Raw genomic sequence first — 22,524 nt, 5'->3', positions numbered from 1 at the left:
CCATCCATGTCTAATTTTTTCTTAAAAATCCACTTACAGTCAACAGGTCTCACACTGTCAATTTGATCGACCAAGTCCCAAACTTGATTATCATGCATGGATTTTAACTCGGATTCCATGGCTTCAAGCCATTTGTCGGAGTCGGGTCCCATCATTGCTTCTTTGTAGGTCAAGGGCTCATCATTTTCCATCAATAATACGTGGCGCTCCTCCGTAATAAGGAGGTTGAGCTTGTCAGTAGCGCGACGTACCCTTATAGACCTTCGTGGGGCTGGTGCCTCAACTACGGGTTGTGCAACATCTTGCACATCCCGTGGATGTTCAGTGGTTGCTGAAACAATTTCGGGTGTTTCCTGAATTTCTTCAAGCTGCACCTTGCTCCCACTAAATCCTTTTGAGAGAAACTCCTTTTCTAAGAAAACACCATTACGAGTGACAAATACTTTACCATCCGCCTTATTGTAAAAATAATATCCTTTGGTTCCCCTAGGATACCCCACAAAGAAGCATTTGTCTGACTTTGGAGTGAGTTTATCTGACATCAAACGTTTGACATAAGCCTCACATCCCCAAACTTTGAGAAAAGATAATCCGGGACGCTTCCCAGTCCATATCTCATATGGTGTCTTCTCAACAGACTTACTTGTAACCCTATTCAGTGTGAACGCAGCAGTTTCAAGAGCATAACCCCAAAATAACAATGGAAGATCAGCTTGGCTCATCATGGACCTAACCATGTCCAACAAGGTTCGGTTCCTCCGTTCGGATACCCCATTCCATTGAGGCGTTCCGGGCGGAGTTAGCTGCGGAATAATTCCATATTGCTTCAAATGATCACCAAATTCAAGGCTCAAATATTCTCCTCCACGATCAGATCGCAGAAATTTAATTGTCTTGCCTAATTGATTTTGTACTTTATTCTGAAATTCTTTGAACTTTTCAAACGATTCAGACTTGTGCCTCATTAAGTAGATATAGCCATATCTACTAAAGTCATCAGTGAAAGTAATGAAGTACTGAAAACCACCTCTGGCTATTGAGCTCATTGGTCCACATACATCGGTATGTACAAGTCCCAACAAGTCACTCGCCCTTTCACTATGACCAGCGAAAGGCGCTTTGGTCATCTTTCTAAGCAAACAAGACTCACATGTGTCAAATGATTCAAAATCAAATGAGCTTAACAATCCATCTTTATGGAGTTGTTCAATGCGCTTCTCATTTATATGACCTAAGCGACAATGCCAAATAAAAGTGGGATTCAAATCATTTGGTCTAAGCCTCTTAGTATTAATGTTACAGACAGATTTATCCTCAAGATCAAGAACATATAATCCATTCACCAATGGACAATGAGCATAAAAAATACCATTGCAAAAATAGAACAACGTTTGTTCTCTATTACAATCTTAAAATCACCAACTTCTTCCAAACATGAAGAAGAAATAATGTTCTTGCTCAAAGCAGGAATGCAATAACAATTATTTAATTCCAAAACTAATCCGGAGGGTAGAGACAAGTGGTAGGTGCCGACTGCCAACACCGCAACCTTTGCGCCGTTGCCGACACGAACGTCCAACTCGCCTCTTGCAAATCTTCTAGTCTCACTTAGACCCTGCAACGATTTGCAAGTGTGAATCATCGATCCAGTATCAAATACCCATGATTCACTAGAAGATAATGCAATATTTATTTCTATAACATTTATACCTGAAGTGGAAGTCTCACTTCCCTTCTTTTTCTTCTTTTCTTCCAAGTACTTCTTGCAGTTCCTAGACCAATGTCCCTTTTCATGACAGTGGAAGCATTCATCCTCAGAAGTAGGGCCAGATTTGGCCTTAGGTGCTAGCTTTAGCTTAGAGCCCGAGGAGTCACCACCGGAACTCTTTTCCTTGCCTTTACCTTTGGGATTAGGAGGCGTCCAACGCTTCCTCTTTTTGTTCCCCTTCTGAATCATCATCACATGATTGGGATTTTTCTTTAATGCTCTCCTCTGCTATCTTTAGCATCCCATGCAACTCACTCAATGTTTTATCTAAGCCATTCATCTGAAAGTTCATGATAAAAGGCTCATAGCTCGCCGGGAGCGACTGGAGAATAACATCAGTAGCCAAGTCTTGGTGAAGTTCAGAACCAAGTCTGTCTAAAGTCTCAATGTAACCAATCATTTTGATCACATGAGGACTGACCGGGCTACCTTCTGCCAGCTTGCACGCAAACAAGGACTTTGAGATATTGAACCTCTCAGTCCTGGTTTGGTTCTGAAACATCCCACGCAGCCCCTCGATCATGGTATGAGCATCCGCATGCTCATACTGCTTCTGCAGATCAGGGGACATGGTGGCGAGCATCAGACAGCTGACATCAAGTGAGTCATTGCAGTGCTTCTCATAAGCTCTACGATCAGCAGCAGTGCATTGTCAGGGAGGTCATCAGGATATGGCTGCTCAAGAACATACTCCTTTTTCTCTTGCCTGAGAACAATTCTCAGGTTGCGGTACCAATCAATAAAGTTTGTTCCATTCAACTTTTCTTTCTCAAGAACAGAACACAAATTGAAAGCGGAATTGTTACTGACAGACATGATCTACAACATTAAAGTAAAGCAAGATTTCAGCACTAAGTTTATGTAAAAGACTTTCATTAACTGATTTAACAAAAGACAACCTATTATATCAAAGTCATCTTCCCTCTAATGACATATAGTGGTTCAAGATCCATAATCACTAAAATCATAGTGAGCTTTAGCATCACGGCTAGAAAAGTAGTGATACAGGTAAGCAACAAATTACTAATCACATCTCTATGCGACTCTTGTTTGTTGGGTGGCATCCAATGCCCCGGCCCCAACCCTATGCCTTAAAACCCAAAACTGTTTTGATAGCTTTGTTGAGTAAACCAATACTATGCTTGTGAATGTCCGACATCCACCCTATACAAAAGTGATAGCTGAGGGTACTCTACTTTGGTAAACCTACCACACAACGATCAAAATTTATAGGTGCAGCTATTGGTAAAAGGCATCAAAAACTCAACCTTTTCTGAGGGAAGCTATTCTATCATGATTAAAGCATCCACCATATGTAAAAGCATGAAAGAATAGTATGACAGAAAAATAAACATCACAAGCATATAATCATATTATATTGTGAATAGTATGGCCTCTTGCATCACAATGGGCTCCATCGCCATGGCTCCAAGGTGACCTCCATTGCCATCCGTCCTGTCTTGTGGTGATCATCATCGCCATCATGATTGAAGCCTCCATGAAAAGATACTAAGCTACTACATCTAATAGCTAGTGAAATAATTACATGAGGATTCAAACATCACAAGTCGACACGCAGGTCGTTATACAATAATGGTGCAACCTCAACCCGGTTGTGTTAACTTGCGACACGCAGGCCGCACAAATCGTCACATACATCATCACATGACATTGAGGCCATACCATTCACATCACACCCTGCAAAAACAAGTTAGGCGTACGACGTGTTCTACCAAAGTAGCGCTTGGGAAGCCGCTACAGCAAGAAAGCAACGGCGGGGGGTCGAGGGGGGAGCCGCCCCCCGCGGGTATCAGGGCAGCGCCCTGAAAACCTCACAGAATTACACAGATCGCATCTATGGAATCTCTATGAAAATCTCATCAGAGTGATCGCATCATCTCAAATCCGAGCCATTCATAATGCCTCAATTTTCACTAGGTCAATCACATTGACCGTGCAAACTTTGCACTTGAGAAGACTGCATCTACACATGACCTCGATCTGTTGGTTCAATCTGCTGACTATGCACACAGTTAGTCCCGATGGTGATTCCAGCCGGTAGGGACATGTCGTATGCATAACAGAGAAAGAACACAAACTAATCTTTTGTCATATGCCGCGCAATCAACTCGCTCCAGTTTTAACCCCTTATGACTAATTGATCTAATCAAACCGTGCAAAAGTAATAGATCCAATCTACTACAACAACATATCACCTATATGCAAAAGATCCAGACCAAAAACTACGCAACCTGGCTCTGATACCACTGTAGGTAAATGGGGTAGGCTACGCTAGCATCACTACCGCATATACCCAAGATACTTGCGAGTAGAAGATCATAGATCGTTACCACTAGACGCGCAGCGCAGCGGAAGAAGTCGCGCGTCGATGTAGAGGAAGTAGTCGATCACGTCCCACGAACCGAGCTCCTCGTACTTAATCCCAGCAGCCGATCAGCGCAGCAGTCGCAGCAGCGCCTCCACGGAGTCCACACGTACGGGGATGAAACGCCAGGCGTCGGTGTGCTAGCACCGCACGCACGGCAAGGGCGGCGGCCGAGAGAGAGAGGGAGGGGCGGCGGCTAGGAGGTGGCGCGGCTCACACGGTATCGCCCCCCTAGCCCCTCCCTCGTATATATAGGGCGTACTAATGTGCTTCTATCTCATAGGCCCATTAGTAACTTTAATCCCTCTTGGATCAATATCCTTTTGAGCCTTTAAACCGTATTGTGATGATAGGCTCTTGGGCATATCACCAACAACTAGAGCATGTGCCACCTGATTTGCTTCCCTGCTCACATGTTATATAGATATTTTCTGGAATCCGCTCCACACAGTGTTGCATTCATCATAGACTGCCGCCGCCGAATTTGCCGTAAATCCACCACAGCTCATTATGTCAACCACTTCCATGCAATCGGACTGGATGATAATGCGATTCCCTCCAATGTGTTGGGCTAGCATCAGACCATCCATTAGAGCAAAAGCTTCCGCCATTGGAGCATCAACTACATGAGAGATGTATCTATTTGCTGCTGCAATCATGCCCCCTGAGTGGTCTCTAATTATGACACCTGTGCTCCCGCAACCTCTGTCTTCACCATAAGCAGCGTCAGTATTCACCATTAGGTAATCCTCTGGGGGTTTCCTCCATCCATGATGGGCCTTCATTATCGTCCCCCGTTGCCATTTTATAATTCTTTGTCAGAGAGGCAATAGAAAGGCCTGACCTTGCAGCATGTTGTACAGGCTCACCATGAACTATCTGCCTTCTCTCCCACCATAAGAACCAGCCCCCTGTCAGGACGAGCTCGGCAAGTCCCACCTCCAAACCTTGGACTTGTTCTCCTCCTCTTATCACTTCTTCTAGCACAATGGAGCCCGATTGGTCTGTTGCCAATAGGTCGGAGATCTTCAATCCGAGCCCCATCGACGACTAGACCGCTTTCGCTCTGTCACATGTAAAGATCACATGCTTGATGTCTTCAGCACCATTCGGACATATCGGGCACCCCCCATTAGGGATGATATGCCTATTTGCCAAAATCGCCCTGCAGGGCAGCAATCCACAGAGGGCCCTCCAACCAAAAATCTTTATTTTCCCCAGTACATGGAGTTTCCACAACTTCTTCCAGACTTGCCGAGTACTGCTTTCAGTAGTTGGAGTGTTTAATCTATTTCCAAAATTCTTCTTCCATGCCCATGATAGGCTGATTTCACCGAAAACATTCCACTTCGATTAAAGTGCCAAGCCACCAAATCTTCTCTTCCTGGGGTAATCGGGATCTGTAAGATCCTAGATGCATCAACACCCCAGAAAATAGATCGGATTAGATCAGCATCCCAAGTAAAATCCACTGGGTTAATCAGCTCATCAACAGTTTTTACTATATTGTTCCCTCTCGGCATTTGAATCTTCATGTTGTGACTTCCCGGTATCCAATTATCATCCCAGATATTAATTTGAGTGCCATCACCAACTCGCCATATATACCCAAGTTTAAAACACTCGAGTCCTACTAGCACGCTTTGCCAAGTATAAGAGCTACCTGACTTCATCTTTGCATTTAGTAGATTTCCATCTGGGTAATACCGAGCTCTAAGGACCCTGGCGCATAAGGATTCAGGCTCACAGAGAAGTCTCCAAACCTGCTTTGCTAGCATTGCAAGGTTGAAAGACTGAAGATCTCTGAACTCCATACCACCTTTCGCTTTGGCACGCATAGCTTCCACCATTCTAGCCTATGCATTCTCTTCTGATCGTTGTCGTCGCCCCACCAGAAACGAGAGATAGCGTCTGTAATTCCTTTGCATATTTTTTTTAGGAACTTTAAACACCATCATAGCATACACTGGCACAGCTTGAGCAACTGATTTGATAAGTATTTCCTTCCTTCCCATACTTAGTAGCTTCTCTTTCCAACCATTTATGCGAGAATTCACCCTATCAATCTAATGGTGAAAGCAATCACTTCGATCTGCACCCACCATCGCCGGCAGACCCAAATATTTGTCGCTCAGAGATTCAGTCATAATATTCAGAGCTTCACAAACCTCAGCCCTTGTATCCACCTGAGTATTCCTTGAGAAATATATACTCGACTTTGCTTCACTAATTTTCTGTCCTGAATGGGCACAATATCTATTCAAAATATCCATCAGGCAGTCTGCATTTTTCCTATCCGCATGCATCAAGATGAGTGAGGCAAACAACAGATGGCTAATAGCAGGGGCATCCCTACAGACCCGAACCCCCTCCAAGTCACCTCTTTCTTCAGCACCCTTTAGCATGCAAGATAAACCTTCAGCCACTAGCAAAAATAGATAAGGCGACAGCGGATCGCCCTGCCTTAAACCCCTCGTGGGTATAATAGTATCCGTCTCTACCGAGTTGAAACGGACTCGGTACCTCACCGATGTAACACAAGCCATAATCAGTTTCACCCAATGTTGATCAAAACCCAGCTTGGTCATAATTTTCTCCAAGAATATCCACTCAACTCTGTCATAGGCCTTATGCATATCCAGCTTTACCGCGCACAAACCCCTTTGTCCCTTCTTCTTCTTCATGGTGTGGACACACTCATAAGCTAGTAAAATGTTATCTGTAATCAATCTCCCAGGGACAAAAGCACTTTGGTGGTGGCTGATTATTTCAGGTAAGATAACTTGCAGAAATCTAGTTAAAATGTTGGAACTTTCTCTTGTAAGCTGTGTTTTCTCTTACTTTTTTTTTAGATCTTCTCTAAATTAAATAATAAAACAATGGCTCTACAATTAACGGCCTGTTCGGATGGGCTAAAAGCCCTGGCTGGGCTGATTCTTGCTGGAGTGATAAGCCCAACCGTTCGGCTGGGACGGAGCAGCCGAACGGCTTTCCGCCCGACTCCGTAAAAAACAAAAGCGTCCGCCCGAAGGGGCCTTCAGCCCGTCATAGCGCCCCTCCTCCCCCGCGTCCCGACCACCCAAGGCTAGGGTTGGGGGCCGCGCCGCCGCCGCCCGGCCGTCCTGTCCCGCGGCGCCGTCCGTGCACCCCGACGCCGCCGGCTTCCCTCCCGCCCCGCACCGCTGTCGTCTGGGCCGCCCCGCGCCGCCGTCGTCTCCATCGGCGAGGTCCGCCGCTGTCTCCATCGACGAGCTCCGTCCCGCCGCCACGGACTCCCGCCACAGGTGCTCACTCGGGGCATTCCATTTCTTGTTGCGTTCCACCACGGAGAAGCACCTGCCGTTTCTTGAAATGTTTAGCTACTCGGCAAATCTTTTTATTTTTGGACCTAAATTTCTTGGATCGAGCTATCTTAGACTCTGATCTTAAGAATCCCATGCAGTTAAACTGTGGTCTGTCCAAGGTGCAAATTATGTTTTTCTATCTCAATCTTAGATTGAGCTGTGAGCGATACAGGAAAAACAATGGTCAGAGAATGAACAAAAATACTGTGATGAATGGGTATCAGGTCAACCTTCCTTATGGGGGAACCCTTCCTTATGCAGTTTCCAAAACCTATCACTTATACCAGTGCAGATATAATTTAAGTCTTGTGTACAAACATGTAGTGGATAAACCTAGAGGCTGTATGTTTGTCATGCCAATGCAGAGATTGTAGGCTGACAATGTACCCATCCATAATGCTCCCATTAGTATTAGCAGCTCTTATTTCTTTTCATTGTCTGTTATTGATATGGTAAACATCTGCTATTTTTCTTTGTCCCCTGCTTAGTAACTAAAAGCCCACTTTATCTGTTTGATGCAGGAGAAGCTTTATGAATGAATCTTGAGGCAGCACGAAAACGGTTTGAGGCTGACAGTTGCTGATATAGCCTCCCACATCCAGGTAAGTTTGCATTAGTCCCCTTTTTGTATTGCTATCCAATTGGAAAAAAGGGTCTCTTTGGATTTAAATCACGGGATAAAAACTTGGATATATTGCCATTTCATACATCATGTAAAGTACTGAAATATGTGCTAAGCTATGCTCCCTTCAATTAATGAACAATTAATGAACAATGATTTACGATGGATGCCCTTTGTTCCTTTCAGATTTGATCTACTTCGAGTTCAGTCAGCCCCTGGCCAACGTTGACCATACTGGCAGCCTCATCTACTTCCTTGTGCTCCCCCCCTCAAGCCAAGCAGTACAACATCCTTTCAAGACGCGCGAAGCCAACTGAGCAGGCAAGTGTCATGTCCATTACGTACTTATGCCGTCTGCTTACATTCATTTGCATAAGATCCATGTAGATAATACAAACAATTGCCAAACCTTGGTACAAATGTCTCGTGATCGTGCTAATTGGGATGACCGTAAGTTGTCCCTGATGCTTGACCTAGTGGCTAAGCAGAAAGAACTATGCCATTGGGGAGATAAAGGCCCTACCTCCATCGGCTGGACTAATATTTATCGTTCCTTCAACGATTCCACTAAATTGGGATACAGCAAGAAACAGATCCAAAACAAGTTCAACGAACTCAAAAGATTGTACTTCAACTGGCGCGACGGGCACAAACACACTGGGCTAGGCCGTGACCCGGAGACCGGTGAGGTGGCAGTTGACCCCGTTTGGTATGCGGCTGTCCATGGGGTAGTAGCTTGGACCTTATCCTTCAATCCACGGTAATATGAGCCTGTTCCTATTAACTGATTACTAACATGTCGAACCATGCCGCACGTGCAGGAAAGTTCCAAACTTCCTGGTGAGAAGTACAAACGTCCGCCATTCTGTGAACAATTGTTCTCGATTTTCGGACACACCCCCCGTGATAGGGGCGAGTTGGTTTCCGCTGGTGGACATGGTACGGACCAAACCTCTAGTGGTGACAGCCCTCGGACTCCTCAGGAGTTCTCCAATGAGCCTGTAAGATCCCGAAGTGGTGGTCAGTGCTCCAAACGATCCAGCAGGGAGCATTCAGTTTGCAGCCCAATTAAAAAGAAGAGTAGCCAGACGCCCTCCCTTGATGACTGCCTTGAAGACCTCGACAATATCATCAAGGACGCGAAGGAGCGCAAGTCCCGTCATATCACTGAAGCCGAGGAGATTGCCCAAGTCAATCAGATTTTGAAAGAGGATGGGTACAACGAGAGCGATCTCTTTTTTGCCCAGGCCTTGAGTCTTTGCACCCACAGGGTCCATCGTAGGGCTTTCCTGGGTTTGGTGACCAAAGAAGGCCGATACAACTATGTCAAGGTTACTTTGGACATGATGACTCTAAAGTCCAAGTAATCCAAAGAAACGTTGCTGTTGCGTGGCCTTCGGGTGTATCTGTTTGCGTTAATTCCAGTGTTGCGTACTTCGAGTCATGGTTGTTGTACTACAGACCGTTTCATGAACTTTGTTTGATGCTCAATGTTTGTGTTGTGTTTTAAACTTTGGTTAACAAACAATGATTGTGCGCTGAACAAACAATGTGAGCTGCAGCCTAGTTCTCTCTCAGTTTTGCATTTGGACTCCTTAATTTTGTGCTTCTGCTAACAGCTCAATTCCTTGAAATTGTACTCCAGTTTGGTCCGAACCCATACTATTTTTGGTTTATGCAGCAGGAAGTATAAATTCTTCCTTCACAATGTTGATAATATAAAACTGTTTTGTTGCCTTTTTGAGTTGCAGATGGACAGCAGCGAGGAATCGTCGACCAATAGGTCTTCTACCGACAGCCACGACGTTAAGAACTTGGCTGCAGCCGCTGAGGTGCTGAGAAGGATTAAAGCAATCCTCAGGATGCATCCACTAGTGGTAAATCCTCCTTGTCCCATAACCAAGCTGAGTGGAGCTCAATGGATGAAATTGAGTCTTGATGACCCTACTAAATGCATAGATAATTTACGAATGTCTCGTGATGCTTTCCTGAACTTGCATGACCGCTTACTTCCATATGGGCTGAAAAGTACAAAAGATTGCGGTTCCATGGAAGCTTTAGGTTTATATATCTGGACTTGTGCACACGGGGCTGGTGTTAGAGAATGCAGGGATAGATTCGAAAGGTCTTTAGATACAATAAGTAGGAAGACTTCTAAGCTGGCAGAGATTATGTTTAGGTGGGCACAGACTGTACTAGTTCCAGCCGATAGTAACTATACACAAGTGAGCAGCGAACTTGCGGAATATGCACCATGGTTTGATGGATGCATAGGTGCTATAGATGGCACTCACATACCGGTGGAAGTGAATCAAGAAGCCAAAGCTGACTTCATTAATAGGGACGGAGAAGTTTCGATTAATGTTTGCGCCATAGTGGACATGCATGGCCGATTCACCTATGTGGGAGCCGGGAAGGCGGGTGCATGTCATGATATGGCGGTTCTCCAAGATTGTCAGGCGGATCAAAGATTCCCACATCCACCACCAGGTTTGTGCTTATTTCTAAAGCTTATGATGCAACATAATTTTAGAGCTTATGATGCAACAGATTTTTAAAGCTTATGAACATCAACCCAATTTGTTGCAACAAGTGACCATACTGACAAGACTTAAAATTGTACAATTTTTGTAGGCCGGTACTACCTGGCGGACTCGGGTTATATCGAGCAGCAAGGGTATATGACTCCTTTTCGTGATACTAGGTACCATAGGCCACATTTTAGGGGAGTTGATGTTCGCACATTAGATCGTCACGAGAAATTTAACTACATTCACTCCAAGCTGCGCAATATCATTGAACGGAGGTTTGGGCATTTGAAAGAGCGGTGGCATATCCTAGAAGGGGTTCCATTCTTCAGGAGGGAAAAGCAAGCATGGATTATCATATCATGCTTTGCAATGGAGAATTATCTGTGGCTGCGTCAATATGGAGATGATTCAACTTACAATCCGTCGGAGTGGGTGGCGATGAATACTACAACTGATACCTCAGAACTGAGGGAGTTAGTTTCTGCTGCTGTGTGGCCGGCATGATTCATAATTTGTTGCTGGTGAATGGACTCTTAATTTGGTAGTAAAAATGGTCTTCTATTTATGCTCACTTGCATGTACCTGTTCTTTTATTTACTGGTTGAATTGGAGTTCGTATCTGTTACTTTGTGGCCTGCATCATGATCCGTAATTCTTCATTCTATTGGTGTACAGATTGGACAATGCAGCACGTTATTATGTGTTCTGAACTGTAATTTTAATGCATTGGCAGGGCCTTTCCCTTATAATGTAATGAACTAAAATTAAGTGATGCGGATAACCGTTGTAGGTTATAGACCTGGATCAATTTGCTCTGCAGAATTTTTTTCATTTATTTTGGTGTATTGGCGCCAAAATTTAAATTTGACTGGGAGTGTAAATATGGGATTTGAATTTCTGTGGACCACCATCTGCCTTAGCCGGCTGGGGAAAGAACCTACGACCAAACCAGCCATCCGCCAGGTCCAGCTGCAGCTGGAACGTCCCAGCCAGCGGGAACTGTAGAAACAGCCCAGCCAGCTCTTTTTAGCTGAGCTGAACGGGCCGTAAGTCCAGCCGAACAAAAGAAGGTTACTAGCCCCTTATTTAGTTGCAAAATTTAAAATTCTAAAATTTTTTCCGACACCTACATGGAGAATTAAATCTAGACGAAATAAAAAACGCATTGCACAGTTTGACTGTAAATCGCGAGACGAATCTAATGAACCTAATTAGACCGTAATTAGACGCTAAATTAATATAGTAATACTATAGTAAACAACCTCTAATGATGGATTAATTAGGTTCATTAGATTCGTCTCGCGATTTACAGATGAATTCTGTAATTTATTTTGTGATTAGTCTATATTTAGTACTTCAAATATAAAAAGATGATCTAAAAAAATTTTACACAACGCAACCAAACAAAGTCCAGCTGTAATGAGTTTGAAAGGGCCCAGTTGCGATCGCGGGGCGACCGGCGACGGCTCTCGCAAAACCGGCGCGCTCGGACCTGGCTGGCCCGTGGACCGTGGTGCGGCCACCCAATCCAATTTGGCGGTTGGATCCAGCGTCCAGCGATCTACGCATCATCTCCTCACTGCACCCCCCCACCCGACCCGAAAAGTCCCACGAGACAGACAAGCCTCTTGCTCGCGGAGATCTCCCACTCCCGCGGCCCCTTGCCCCGCGGCCATGGCCTCCGGGCAGGACTCGTCGGGCACGACGCTGATGGATCTCATCACCTCGGATCCGTCGGCAGCCTCGGGCGCCGGGGCGTCGTCGCAGCAGCTGTCCTCCTCGGGCGGCGGCGGCGGCGGCGGCAGCGGCGGCGTCGGCTCCCTGCTAGGGAAGCCCGTGGCGTCGACGGCCGATCGCAAGTCGAAGAAGGGGACGCTGACGCAGATCCAGAACGATACCATCTCGGCCGCCAAGGCGCTCAACCCCGTCAAGGTCCTGCCCCAGCGGAACAGGAAGAAGAAGGCGCGTCCTCGCCCCCTCGCTCCCCACTGTCGCATCATTTCTACCCTCCCCGCTCCAGTCTCACTCTGTAGTCTTTGCTTCTCGTGCAGCCCGTCTCGTACGCGCAGCTGGCGCGGAGCATCCACGAGCTCGCCGCGACGTGTGACCAGGTTCGTCCTGCTGGTGCTTCCGCTGGATAGAATTGTATTATGCTTGCTTGGATCTGCTGCCTTTAGCTGCTCTTCTGCTATCCCTTTTGTAGAAAAGTTCCCAGAGGCAGCTTGTAAACAGCGTATTCCCCAAGCTTGCCGTGTACAATTCTGTGGATCCTTCGGTGGCTCCATCTCTTCTCATGGTAAGCTAGCTGCACGCCATTCCTCGACTGCTTTTTGCTCAGCACGCTTTATTTGTGGAGACGAGACTTAGGCTATTCGCAGCAAATTCAACTATGATACCACAATTATGGCACATGGGATAATCTAATTTCAATTAGCTTGATTCACACCTTTGGATTTCTTGAATATAAGTTGGGTCCTTAAATATGTGTTGTGCTGAAATCATATATTTAACATTAACCATGTCTGCAGTAACTTGAGATATAGGGGCCACAGGCTAGAGTAGCCCCTGTGTCATTTGGACGCTAGGCACCAGGGCACTCTAGCGGTAACCTGAGATATTATTTACTCCCATTGCCTTTTTTTTTCTTCTCATCACATCAATCTGCTTCTGTGTTTGCAGCTCCATCAGCAATGCGAGGACAGAAATGTTCTGCGCTATGTATACTACTATCTGGCCCGTATACTGTCAGATAATGGTTCCCAGGGTTTAAGTGCTGCTGGTGGTATACCCACACCAAATTGGGATGCTCTTGCAGACATTGATGCTGTCGGGGGAGTGACTCGAGCTGACGTTGTACCCAAGATAGTTGATCAGCTTTCAGCGGAATCCTCCAGCGACGATGTTGAGTGTATGCTTTTATACTATATCAGTGTACATCAGAGTTATACTATGCAAAATCTATGATCCAGTCCTGCCTTTTGCCATTTATTCAAAAACCCAAATATTTCGTAGGGCTGCTTCTTGGTTGCACTAAAGTCACCTGCCCACATTTCCTGCTCAGTTTTATCAAACCTAAACTCATGATCTCTTTTCTTTTCTTACTCTCCTTTTGGGAATTCTGGGTATTTTTTGAAGCAGTATAATGAGAACCTAGGCAAACATCTTGTTCTGCGTTTAAGGCACCGTGCGCTCAAGTTTATGAAGTACCTTAGTTGAAATTCGGCGAACGGGCCTCTAGCTGAGTTGGTTAGATGCCTCTAGTAGCACTCCTCAGGTCTTGGGTTCGACTCCTTGTGAGAGCGAATTTCAGGCTGAGGTTCAAAAAATCCCCCTCGCTGGCACAGCCAGGGTTCGGGGGTTTCTCGGCTGGGAAGCCGATGTCGCTTCCTCTTAATGCAAAACGGCGTGGGCCGTCATACCGCCCCCCGTTCGAGTCTTTTTACTTGAAATTCAGCATCAAGCTTACTGCTGAACACTCGTAGCGAGCAATAAGAATTTCAAATATCACAATCAGAGGATCAGCAAGGACAAAATATTCCATTTCAATTAATGTCTATAAATCCTTATCCTTCTAGTTCCTTCTTGAATCATGTCACCTGGTTATTCATTGTGCTTAACTATGGGTGCTGGCATTTGAAGTTCATGCGCGGAGACTTGCGGCCTTGAAGGCGCTTACATCAGCTTCCACTAGCAGTTCAGAGATGATGGAAAAGATCTACGAAATTGTGTTTGGTATTTTGGAAAAGGTAAGTAGGTCATTCAATGTTAATCATGGGTTGTTGAGTTACACCAGTTCTTAAACTTAACTTATCTAAGCCCTTTTCAGTTTCCATGGTCTGTGGCTTTGGAAAGTTGACATTGTTCTCTCCATGATATATCTGGATGCTTTCAGGTGGCAGATACTAAACAGAAACGAAAGAAGGGTATTTTTACCAAGCAAGGTGGTGATAAAGAGGTACTGTTTCGATTCAACAATGTGCATTAATTTCTGTGCTGCTAAGCTTTCCTGTTTGTATACAGAATGAATTATCTACACCTAACCATTCTCTGAAGGGTCTGGGTATTACCATCATTGACCACACTAATTTTAAGAATGAAAAACACATTAAATACTACAGCATACTTAAAACCTACATGTTTTCTATATATAGCAAAAATGTGGCCCAACTCAAAATTTATTTTGAGCTGAAAATTACAATTCTGCCTGTTGTTGTGAACTCAACCTTGTGATGCTTTTCTATTAATTTTGCAGTCTATCATACGTGGTAATTTGCAATATGCTTCTCTAAGTGCACTAAGGAGGCTTCCACTTGATCCTGGTAATCCAGCATTCCTGCACCGTGCTGTCCAGGGGTGAGTTTGGACTTATTTTAGGTCCATCATCGACCTTATACTCTGAACCTTTGTTATTTCACAACTGGATTGTTTTTTGCTTGAATACCAACAGATTTTGGGATGGGAACAGTATTTGCGGTGTCTTGTCTTCTTTTGTCTTTATAATGTGAAAAAAACAATATTAATTCACTCCTGAAATAGTTACTGATTTTGATTTACTAATTTCTTTTGTCACATTTCTGTATTCAACTATCTTAATACATGTCAGGATGAACAGTTGATCCATTGTTTATCTGTCTGAAAAATCGACCTATTTCTGCAAAAGATATTCAGAACTGATAGTCTTATACATATGTCGGAACATACTATTTCATAATGATTTTGTTCTCATTTGGCTTGATACAACTGCAGGGTTGAGTTTTCCGACCCAGTTGCTGTGAGGCATGCGTTGTCATTAATCTCTGAAATAGCTGCAAAAGATCCATACTCTGTTGCCATGGCATTGGGTCAGTTTCCTCACATAATGCTAATAATTGCACATATTGTTCATTGACAGAACATATGCCATTATGTTAAACTGTTGCTGGTCCTTCATGCACTTCATGCACTTAAAACACAAATACTAAAAAGTCAACTGTAACATTAGAAACTCCAGTTTTGATTTTTTTATCTTTTTGTATATTTATGCTATTGATTAATCTCATGTATGGCTTCATTTTATGCAGGCAAAAGCGCACAACCTGGTGGTATGCTTCTTTTTTCTTTTCTTAATTAATGTCTCGTTTTATCATTTGAACATAAATATGCTAGAAAGTTATTTCAGGTTAATAATTTGCAACTTTTCTGCTAATATATGTTTGGAGCAATTTTTTGTTCTATTTTCTTTTGAAGGGATAGCAAGCAAAACAGTTATAGTTTTCAATGATTTGAGTTACAAGAATCAAGATTTGTCGATGTTATCTTCCTCGTGCAAAACACAGATTGGCCAATGAATTTTATTTTGTGAAGAAATGAATATGTGTCAACTGCCCTTCATATGTATATGCAACTCTTTATATTTACCCGCCTGCCCGAACAATTAACAAGTAATATCATTTTTTGGGGTGGGTGGGTGGGCCCATCTTCCTCGTGGTGTCTGACGAATTACATGCTCTGAATAATAGCAGGAAATGCGCTGTAACTTTTGAACAGTATCAGATTACAGTGACCAGTTCTAACGTTGATTGTTCTTGTTTCCATTTTAAGGGTCTTAGTGTATATATGATTTCTTCTTATTTTGTCAATTTCAGTTAAGTTGGAATTTCTTATTTTCACTTTGATGTACTTATTCGTGTACAATATCATTGTATCAAATTGGAACAGGAGCTCTTCAGGACATTCTTCATTTACATGATGTTCTTGCTAGGGTATACCTTGCAAAGTTGTGTCATTCAATATCTAGGGCACGCGTATTGGATCGTAAGTGCAATGTTTTTGTTCCTGTCCTGAATTCAGATGTGTGATTCATAATATCAGGATGCCTATATCAAATTTGTTTTGATCATATACAGTTTATATGCAGAGAGGCCTGACATAAAGTCTCAGTACAGTTCTCTCCTCTATCAACTTCTTCTAGATCCCAGTGACAGGGTCTGTTTTGAGGCTATAAATTGTGTGTTGGGAAAAGTTGACAACACAGAAAGGTACTGATGATGTGAGGGAGTATAGTTGTATTGTTCAATAGCTTGTCACTAAATGATAGAGAAGTAAATTTATCACCATGTCTTGCAGCACGGAAGACAGAGCTGGTGGATGGATTCGGTTAACTAGAGAAATTCTCAAATTGCCTGAAGCCCCTTCTGTAGCGTCAAAGGGTGTTCTGTCAAAATCAAGTGAAAAGTCTTCAAAAGCAAGGCGACCGCAACCTCTCATCAAACTTGTAATGAGAAGGTTTGTGACATCTTCTTATGACTGCACAAGTGGTCGATCTCCCCAGTTTCCTTTATGCAACCCGGTTTCATGGATACTTTGCTATTTCTTCCTTACCCTCAGATTGGAGAGCTCATTCCGTAGCTTCTCTCGTCCGGTTCTTCATGCTGCTGCAAGAGTAGTTCAGGAAATGGGCAAAAGTAGAGCAGCTGCTTTTGCATTAGGTGCTTATGATGAGGGGGCCCCTCTTGATGTTGAATCTCTTGATTCTGATCTTGAGAATCCAATGGCTGAAGGTATGATGCTGCTATAATAGAGTTCAATTATATGTTGACACATTCAAGCGTCCTTTAAGTGTTAACTAAAATCATACATCCTTCATTTAATTTCACACTGAGTAGGCTACGCAACTATGACACACATTTTTCTTGTAGTATAGACCAAATTAAGTATTTTTTTCTTAATTGTGCATCTGGATGTATCGAGTTTGTTTGTAATCAAATTGAAGGTCTTATGCTTAATGCTAATTACCTGATTTTGTTTTTTTAATTTAACCATATGGCTTTTTCCATGTCTATGCTGTAGCTACCCGGAAGCCTAATCCCCTATCCAATGGTCATGGTGGAATGGACACAATAGCAGGGTTATTAGCATCACTGATGGAAGTTGTGCGGACAACGGTAGCATGCGAGTGTGTATATGTTCGAGCAATGGTCATCAAAGCTTTAATATGGATGCAAAATCCACACGAGTCTTTTGAAGAACTAAAGTCTATCATTGCATGTGAGCTGTCTGACCCAGCCTGGCCTTCCTCTCTCCTGAATGATGTCCTACTAACCTTACACGCTAGGTTCAAGGTATTGGATCCCTTTCAGCTTTTATACTATAGATTGTGCTTTGACCTTATTCTCAGTAAGCTGTTTATATTCCACATTTTATTGTGTTATTATCTGCTGCGTGCCTCAAATCACATCTGAGGTCAGAAGCAGGTTTTAACCGTTCTGTACTGGCATTGAGTATTCGCATATTGAAGGATTATAACACTGTTATTTTTTTTAAAAAAAAGACACTACCATTTTTAGTGTGTGTGTTTGGGTCTATGTAAGACTCCTTCTCTTCTATTAATACAATGATACGCAGCTCTCCTGCGTGTTCGAGAAAAAAAAACCTTTGTTATGTTTCTTTTTATTGGAAGTTTTTAATGTGAGATTTTTTCCATAACTTTTTTTTTGTAATTTCTCGTTTTTCGTTTTCCCATTGCTTTGGTTTTATGAGGTGGTTGTTCATGTCTCTTGTAGTTATTTATTAATATATATTTCCTTATACCTGATCTGACTTATTATTGTGGTTTTTGTTACATGATAGGCAACACCAGATATGGCTGTGACTCTGCTTGAGATTGCAAGAATTTTTGCAACTAAAGTTCCTGGAAAGATTGATGCTGATGTTCTACAATTGTTATGGAAGGTAGACCTTTTGTTTTCAAGCAGTTTTGAATGTTGTATCGAACCACCTACCAAGCTAATATGCAAAGCTGATTTACTTACATACTCTGCATATTACCATTAGTTCCTTACAACATTTGATGGGATGCAAACTTTAGTTTGGCAATGGGTTTACTTTTTTCTAGAATGTCAATTTGAACCTTGCAAATTCTTTTAAAAAAGAACAATTTCTGCCTTTGCAGACATGCCTTGTAGGAGCAGGACCTGATGGGAAACACACAGCCTTGGAAGCTGTGACTATAGTTCTTGATCTGCCGCCACCTCAGCCTGGTTCAATGTCTGGACTCACTTCTGTTGATATGGTATCTGCCTCCGATCCAAAATCTGCAATGGCACTCCAAAGATTAGTTCAGGCTGCTGTAAGAACAATTTCCACTTGGTTAATTTATTCATTGAGCTTTGACCTTGGAACAACAAACATACTGATGTTTTTCCCTTCAATTATCAGGTTTGGTTTCTAGGAGAAAATGCAAATTATGCTGCATCTGAGTATGCCTGGGAGTCTGCAACACCGCCTGGTACTGCACTAATGATGCTAGATGCTGATAAAATGGTTGCTGCAGCAAGCTCCCGTAATCCTACACTTGCTAGTGCTCTGACGAGACTTCAAAGGTGTGCATTTAGTGGCAGCTGGGAGGTGGGTCCTCTGCAAAGGATAATTCCTTTTATGCTTTAGAAAAACTTGACAATGTGGGGGTGAGACTGTGAGATTGTATCACCTCCTTATTTAGTTCTTTTATGCTTTTCCCTCTCATCTTACTGTTAAACTTGTAGATCCGCATTACTGCTGTCCAAGCCCTAACTACCATCGCAATAAGGTCTGGTGAACCTTATAGGCTGCAAATATACGAATTTCTTCACGCTTTGGCTCTTGGGGGTGTGCAGTCAAACTTTTCAGAATTGCAATTAAGTAATGGAGAAAATCAAGGTGCCAGTGGTACTGGTCTTGGATCTTTAATAAGCCCAATGCTCAAGGTCCTAGATGAAATGTATAGAGCTCAAGATGATCTTGCTAGGTATGTTTGCCACTAAAATTCCTCGTGGCTGCTGGAGAACAGTCTTGAGGTGACCTCATTTTGTAATTCTTTTCTTGATTTTTTTTTGCAGAGATATTCGCCAGCATGATAATAGCAAACAAGAATGGAGTGATGAGGAACTTAAGAAACTTTATGAAACCCACGAGAGGCTTCTTGATTTTGTTTCTTTATTCTGTTTTGTTCCAAAGGCTAAATACTTGCCTCTTGGTCCTACCAGGTACATTCTGTTAGCTATTCAGGGGCAGTCATCTTCTTGATAAAACTTTTGCTGGCATGAAAGTTACTCCATTTGAATTTGCCTAAGAACTTAAGTATTCCGTACATCAGTCACAAATGCTTGCTATCTTTAGTCATGTCTGGACTCTAGAACCTTGAGCCATACAATAACTCGTGTGCAAAATGGATGCCTGCCTTTATTTCTTTTGCCGGGATGCAGATTTTGTTAGTATCCTGTCCCTTGACATCAATTATGTTAAATCTTATGACAGTGCCAAACTCATTGAGATCTACCGCAACCGGCATAACATAAGTGCATCTGTTGGTCTAAGTGATCCTGCTGTTGCCACCGGAATATCTGATCTTATGTACGAGTCCAAAGATGTACATAAAGAGACCACTACTATCCAGTCTGGAATCGACCCTGATCTGGCAATGGCCTGGGCAGCAGGTTTGGAAGATGATGTTTGGGCAAACAACGCGCCAGCTGTGGATAAAGTAATATTCTTTGCTGTGTTCTGCAATTACTACTGTTATGTATATGCTTCCTAACTGTTCGAAGGCCATTGTTTTCCGAGGAAGATAACTTACTCTAAATTACTTCATCATATTTCCATTTTCTTCATTGGCTGTGCAATTTGAGAATGGTATTTTTTAACCATCGGGACTGTTTGATCCAATGATAGGTAAAGGACTTCCTTGCTGGTGCTGGAACTGATGCTCCTGATGTGGATGATGAGGAATACATGAACTCTAGGCCATCAGTTGGCTATGATGATATGTGGGCTAAGACAATTCTCGAAACATACGAGGCAGAGGTAAGTGGCACATGCTCATGGTAATTGACTCCAGGTGCTTCTTAAATGTGTACGGATAAGGCTTTGCTTTTTATCCTTTGCAGGAAGACGATGGTAGGTACTCAGGTGGATCATCTCCTGAGTCAACCGGTTCTGTGGAAACCTCCATATCGTCCCACTTTGGGGGCATGAACTATCCGTCATTGTTTAGTTCAAAACCATCAAGTCACGGGGCTTCACAACAGACGGTATTTCTGCTTTATCCATGATGCTGTTGCTATGCTCTTTTGTTTGGTGGTGTAGAGGGGAGCTATGCTGTTTTGTTTGGTGGCGTAGAGGGGAGGGGCTGCTAGATTGTAGTATCTACTTACCGATGCTCTGTCTGAGTTAGACAAAAACAGATACTGTGGGTACAATTTTCTAAATTTGGATATGGTTCCTGATAGATTTGCTTTTGCTTCAGATACATGAAGAACCACCATCATATTCAACATCAGTACTACAAAGGAAGGAGTCATTTGAAAACCCCCTTGCGGGGCGCGGAGGTCGAAGTTTCGGATCCCATGAGGATGAAGATAAGAGTTCTGGTAACCCTCAGTCTGGGAAAGCGTTGTATGACTTCACAGCAGGTGGCGATGATGAGGTAAGTTCAATCCTTATATGCTCAGAGCTTGACGGACCGTTGGTTCTGAAATCTTTTCTTCGTTATGTGGCACTAAGGACAATCTTTGGTGTTTTTGGTTATACTGTAACTCACAATCTTAGCTATTGGAAAGAACTGGTATAAATATGTTATTGTAACCAACTAACCATCCAGTTTAATAGCAAAATATCTCCGCACAATAGACCAGAATTAAGTCGATGTCAAAATAACCGAGCTGACACTTTTCACTTGAATGCTAACAAGAGAACACTTCTTAAATTGTTTTCAGTTGAGTTTAACCACTGGAGAAGATGTGGAGATTGAATATGAGGTCGATGGCTGGTATTATGTAAGTTCTCGTCGCAGAATTGATTTTACTTATTTTGTTGCAAATGAACAGATTCTAAAGTAGGCGATTATTCTTATTTGTTCAGGTGAAGAAAAAAAGGCCTGGAAGAGATGGAAAGATGGCAGGTCTGGTTCCTGTTCTGTATGTGAGCTCATGATAACAGCCGTCTGTATGTTTGTCGACACTTGTTGAGTTGTTGTCCAAGCTGTTTGGAGATCATGAGCTTATGGATGGCACACAAAAATGGCCCTATATGATCATCACACAAACTTGTTGAGAGCCTAACATCTTATAGGCACATGCCCTTGTGGAAGGTATCCATATGATGCTGCAATGTTCTTGCTGGGCGAGATTTACATGTTGATTAGTTTGTACACCACGAGTCCATTCAATTGATTGTTTTCTTTGAGTTGGACACTTGCTTCAGAGGTTAACCGTCCATCTGTGCCGTTCTGCTCTGTCGGTATTCTGGAAGGCGGTTTCGCATCCCTAGTTTATCAGTTGTGCGATATATATGTAGTCAAATTGTAGAGGCATCATTTTCCCCCTCCCGACCATTATTTTGGTCTTGTGTATTGTGTGATTCAAGTAGGGAGTAGTGCTGCTAATTTTGTGTATATTTTGTTTCAGCGTGTATTATGAAGTATATACAACAGTGAGATCACCTGCAGCATTTGTTTTCTTTACCCATGTTGGGTGACCCTTTTTCCCCCAATCATTCAGCTTTTACCAAGGTCATCGACTTATCGTGCTACAGTTTGCACCAAAGTCATGCACCTCCGTGCATCAACACTGTTCTCGACCTGTGTGGTTTTTTCCCCATCACCAGCCAATCTTTAGGGCAATTTACCATGTAAGCTTCCTCTCGTTCTGTGTACCCTTTGGATTGGATGCTTCTTACCCTGCTCTTTACCATTCGTCTTCGGAGATATCTCCCTGTCGGCTCTCGGCTCCGTGATGGCGGCAGCGGTAGCTACCCTCAGTTTTAACGGGCATTGTACAAGGTGGATCAACTTTTGGCTCCCCTGTCCCCTGCATGCCCTCTTGATGCGATCTCCCAGATCGCGACTTGCATCCGAATGG

General features: G+C 43.3%; 2 protein-coding genes across 2 annotated transcripts; both read left to right on the top strand.

Moving 5' to 3' along the window:
• Window positions 1–8,352: 8,352 nt before the first annotated feature.
• LOC120687502 (putative nuclease HARBI1) lies at window positions 8,353–11,271 on the top strand. Its single transcript, XM_039969516.1, has 3 exons — window positions 8,353–8,611; window positions 10,355–10,610; window positions 10,755–11,271. The coding sequence occupies exons 1-3, from the start codon at window positions 8,468–8,470 to the stop codon at window positions 11,153–11,155; spliced, it is 801 nt and encodes a 266-aa protein (XP_039825450.1). The 5' UTR covers window positions 8,353–8,467; the 3' UTR covers window positions 11,156–11,271.
• Window positions 11,272–12,160: 889 nt separating this feature from the next.
• LOC120692263 lies at window positions 12,161–22,156 on the top strand. Its single transcript, XM_039975525.1, has 25 exons — window positions 12,161–12,613; window positions 12,703–12,762; window positions 12,855–12,947; window positions 13,331–13,559; window positions 14,291–14,397; window positions 14,544–14,606; window positions 14,904–15,004; window positions 15,398–15,492; window positions 15,712–15,732; window positions 16,349–16,444; window positions 16,548–16,668; window positions 16,757–16,915; window positions 17,018–17,190; window positions 17,480–17,751; window positions 18,260–18,361; window positions 18,582–18,758; window positions 18,848–19,036; window positions 19,174–19,415; window positions 19,507–19,653; window positions 19,925–20,150; window positions 20,339–20,470; window positions 20,554–20,697; window positions 20,913–21,092; window positions 21,382–21,441; window positions 21,527–22,156. Exons 1-25 carry the CDS (start codon window positions 12,326–12,328, stop codon window positions 21,596–21,598), a joined length of 3,549 nt encoding a protein of 1,182 aa, XP_039831459.1. The 5' UTR covers window positions 12,161–12,325; the 3' UTR covers window positions 21,599–22,156.
• Window positions 22,157–22,524: the final 368 nt, after the last annotated feature.

The sequence above is a fragment of the Panicum virgatum genome, chromosome 9N, assembly GCF_016808335.1.
Source record: "Panicum virgatum strain AP13 chromosome 9N, P.virgatum_v5, whole genome shotgun sequence".
Taxonomy (NCBI): domain Eukaryota; kingdom Viridiplantae; phylum Streptophyta; class Magnoliopsida; order Poales; family Poaceae; genus Panicum; species Panicum virgatum.
Note: the sequence above shows the minus strand (reverse complement) of the source record. Positions and strands in the feature narration are given on the sequence as shown.

What these genes read in the sequence shown, in the direction of transcription:
- LOC120687502 (XM_039969516.1), top strand. Translation starts at nt 8,468, where the DNA reads ATGCCGTCTGCTTACATTCATTTGCATAAGATCCATGTAGATAATACA. An exon ending in ACCTAGTGGCTAAGCAGAAA is followed by an intron (nt 8,612 to 10,354) that starts GAACTATGCCAT and finishes CAAGTGAGCAGC; the next exon opens with GAACTTGCGGAATATGCACC. An exon ending in ATTCCCACATCCACCACCAG is followed by an intron (nt 10,611 to 10,754) that starts GTTTGTGCTTAT and finishes CAATTTTTGTAG; the next exon opens with GCCGGTACTACCTGGCGGAC.
- LOC120692263 (XM_039975525.1), top strand. Translation starts at nt 12,326, where the DNA reads ATGGCCTCCGGGCAGGACTCGTCGGGCACGACGCTGATGGATCTCATC. An exon ending in TGGCTCCATCTCTTCTCATG is followed by an intron (nt 12,948 to 13,330) that starts GTAAGCTAGCTG and finishes CTGTGTTTGCAG; the next exon opens with CTCCATCAGCAATGCGAGGA. An exon ending in AAAGATTAGTTCAGGCTGCT is followed by an intron (nt 18,759 to 18,847) that starts GTAAGAACAATT and finishes TTCAATTATCAG; the next exon opens with GTTTGGTTTCTAGGAGAAAA.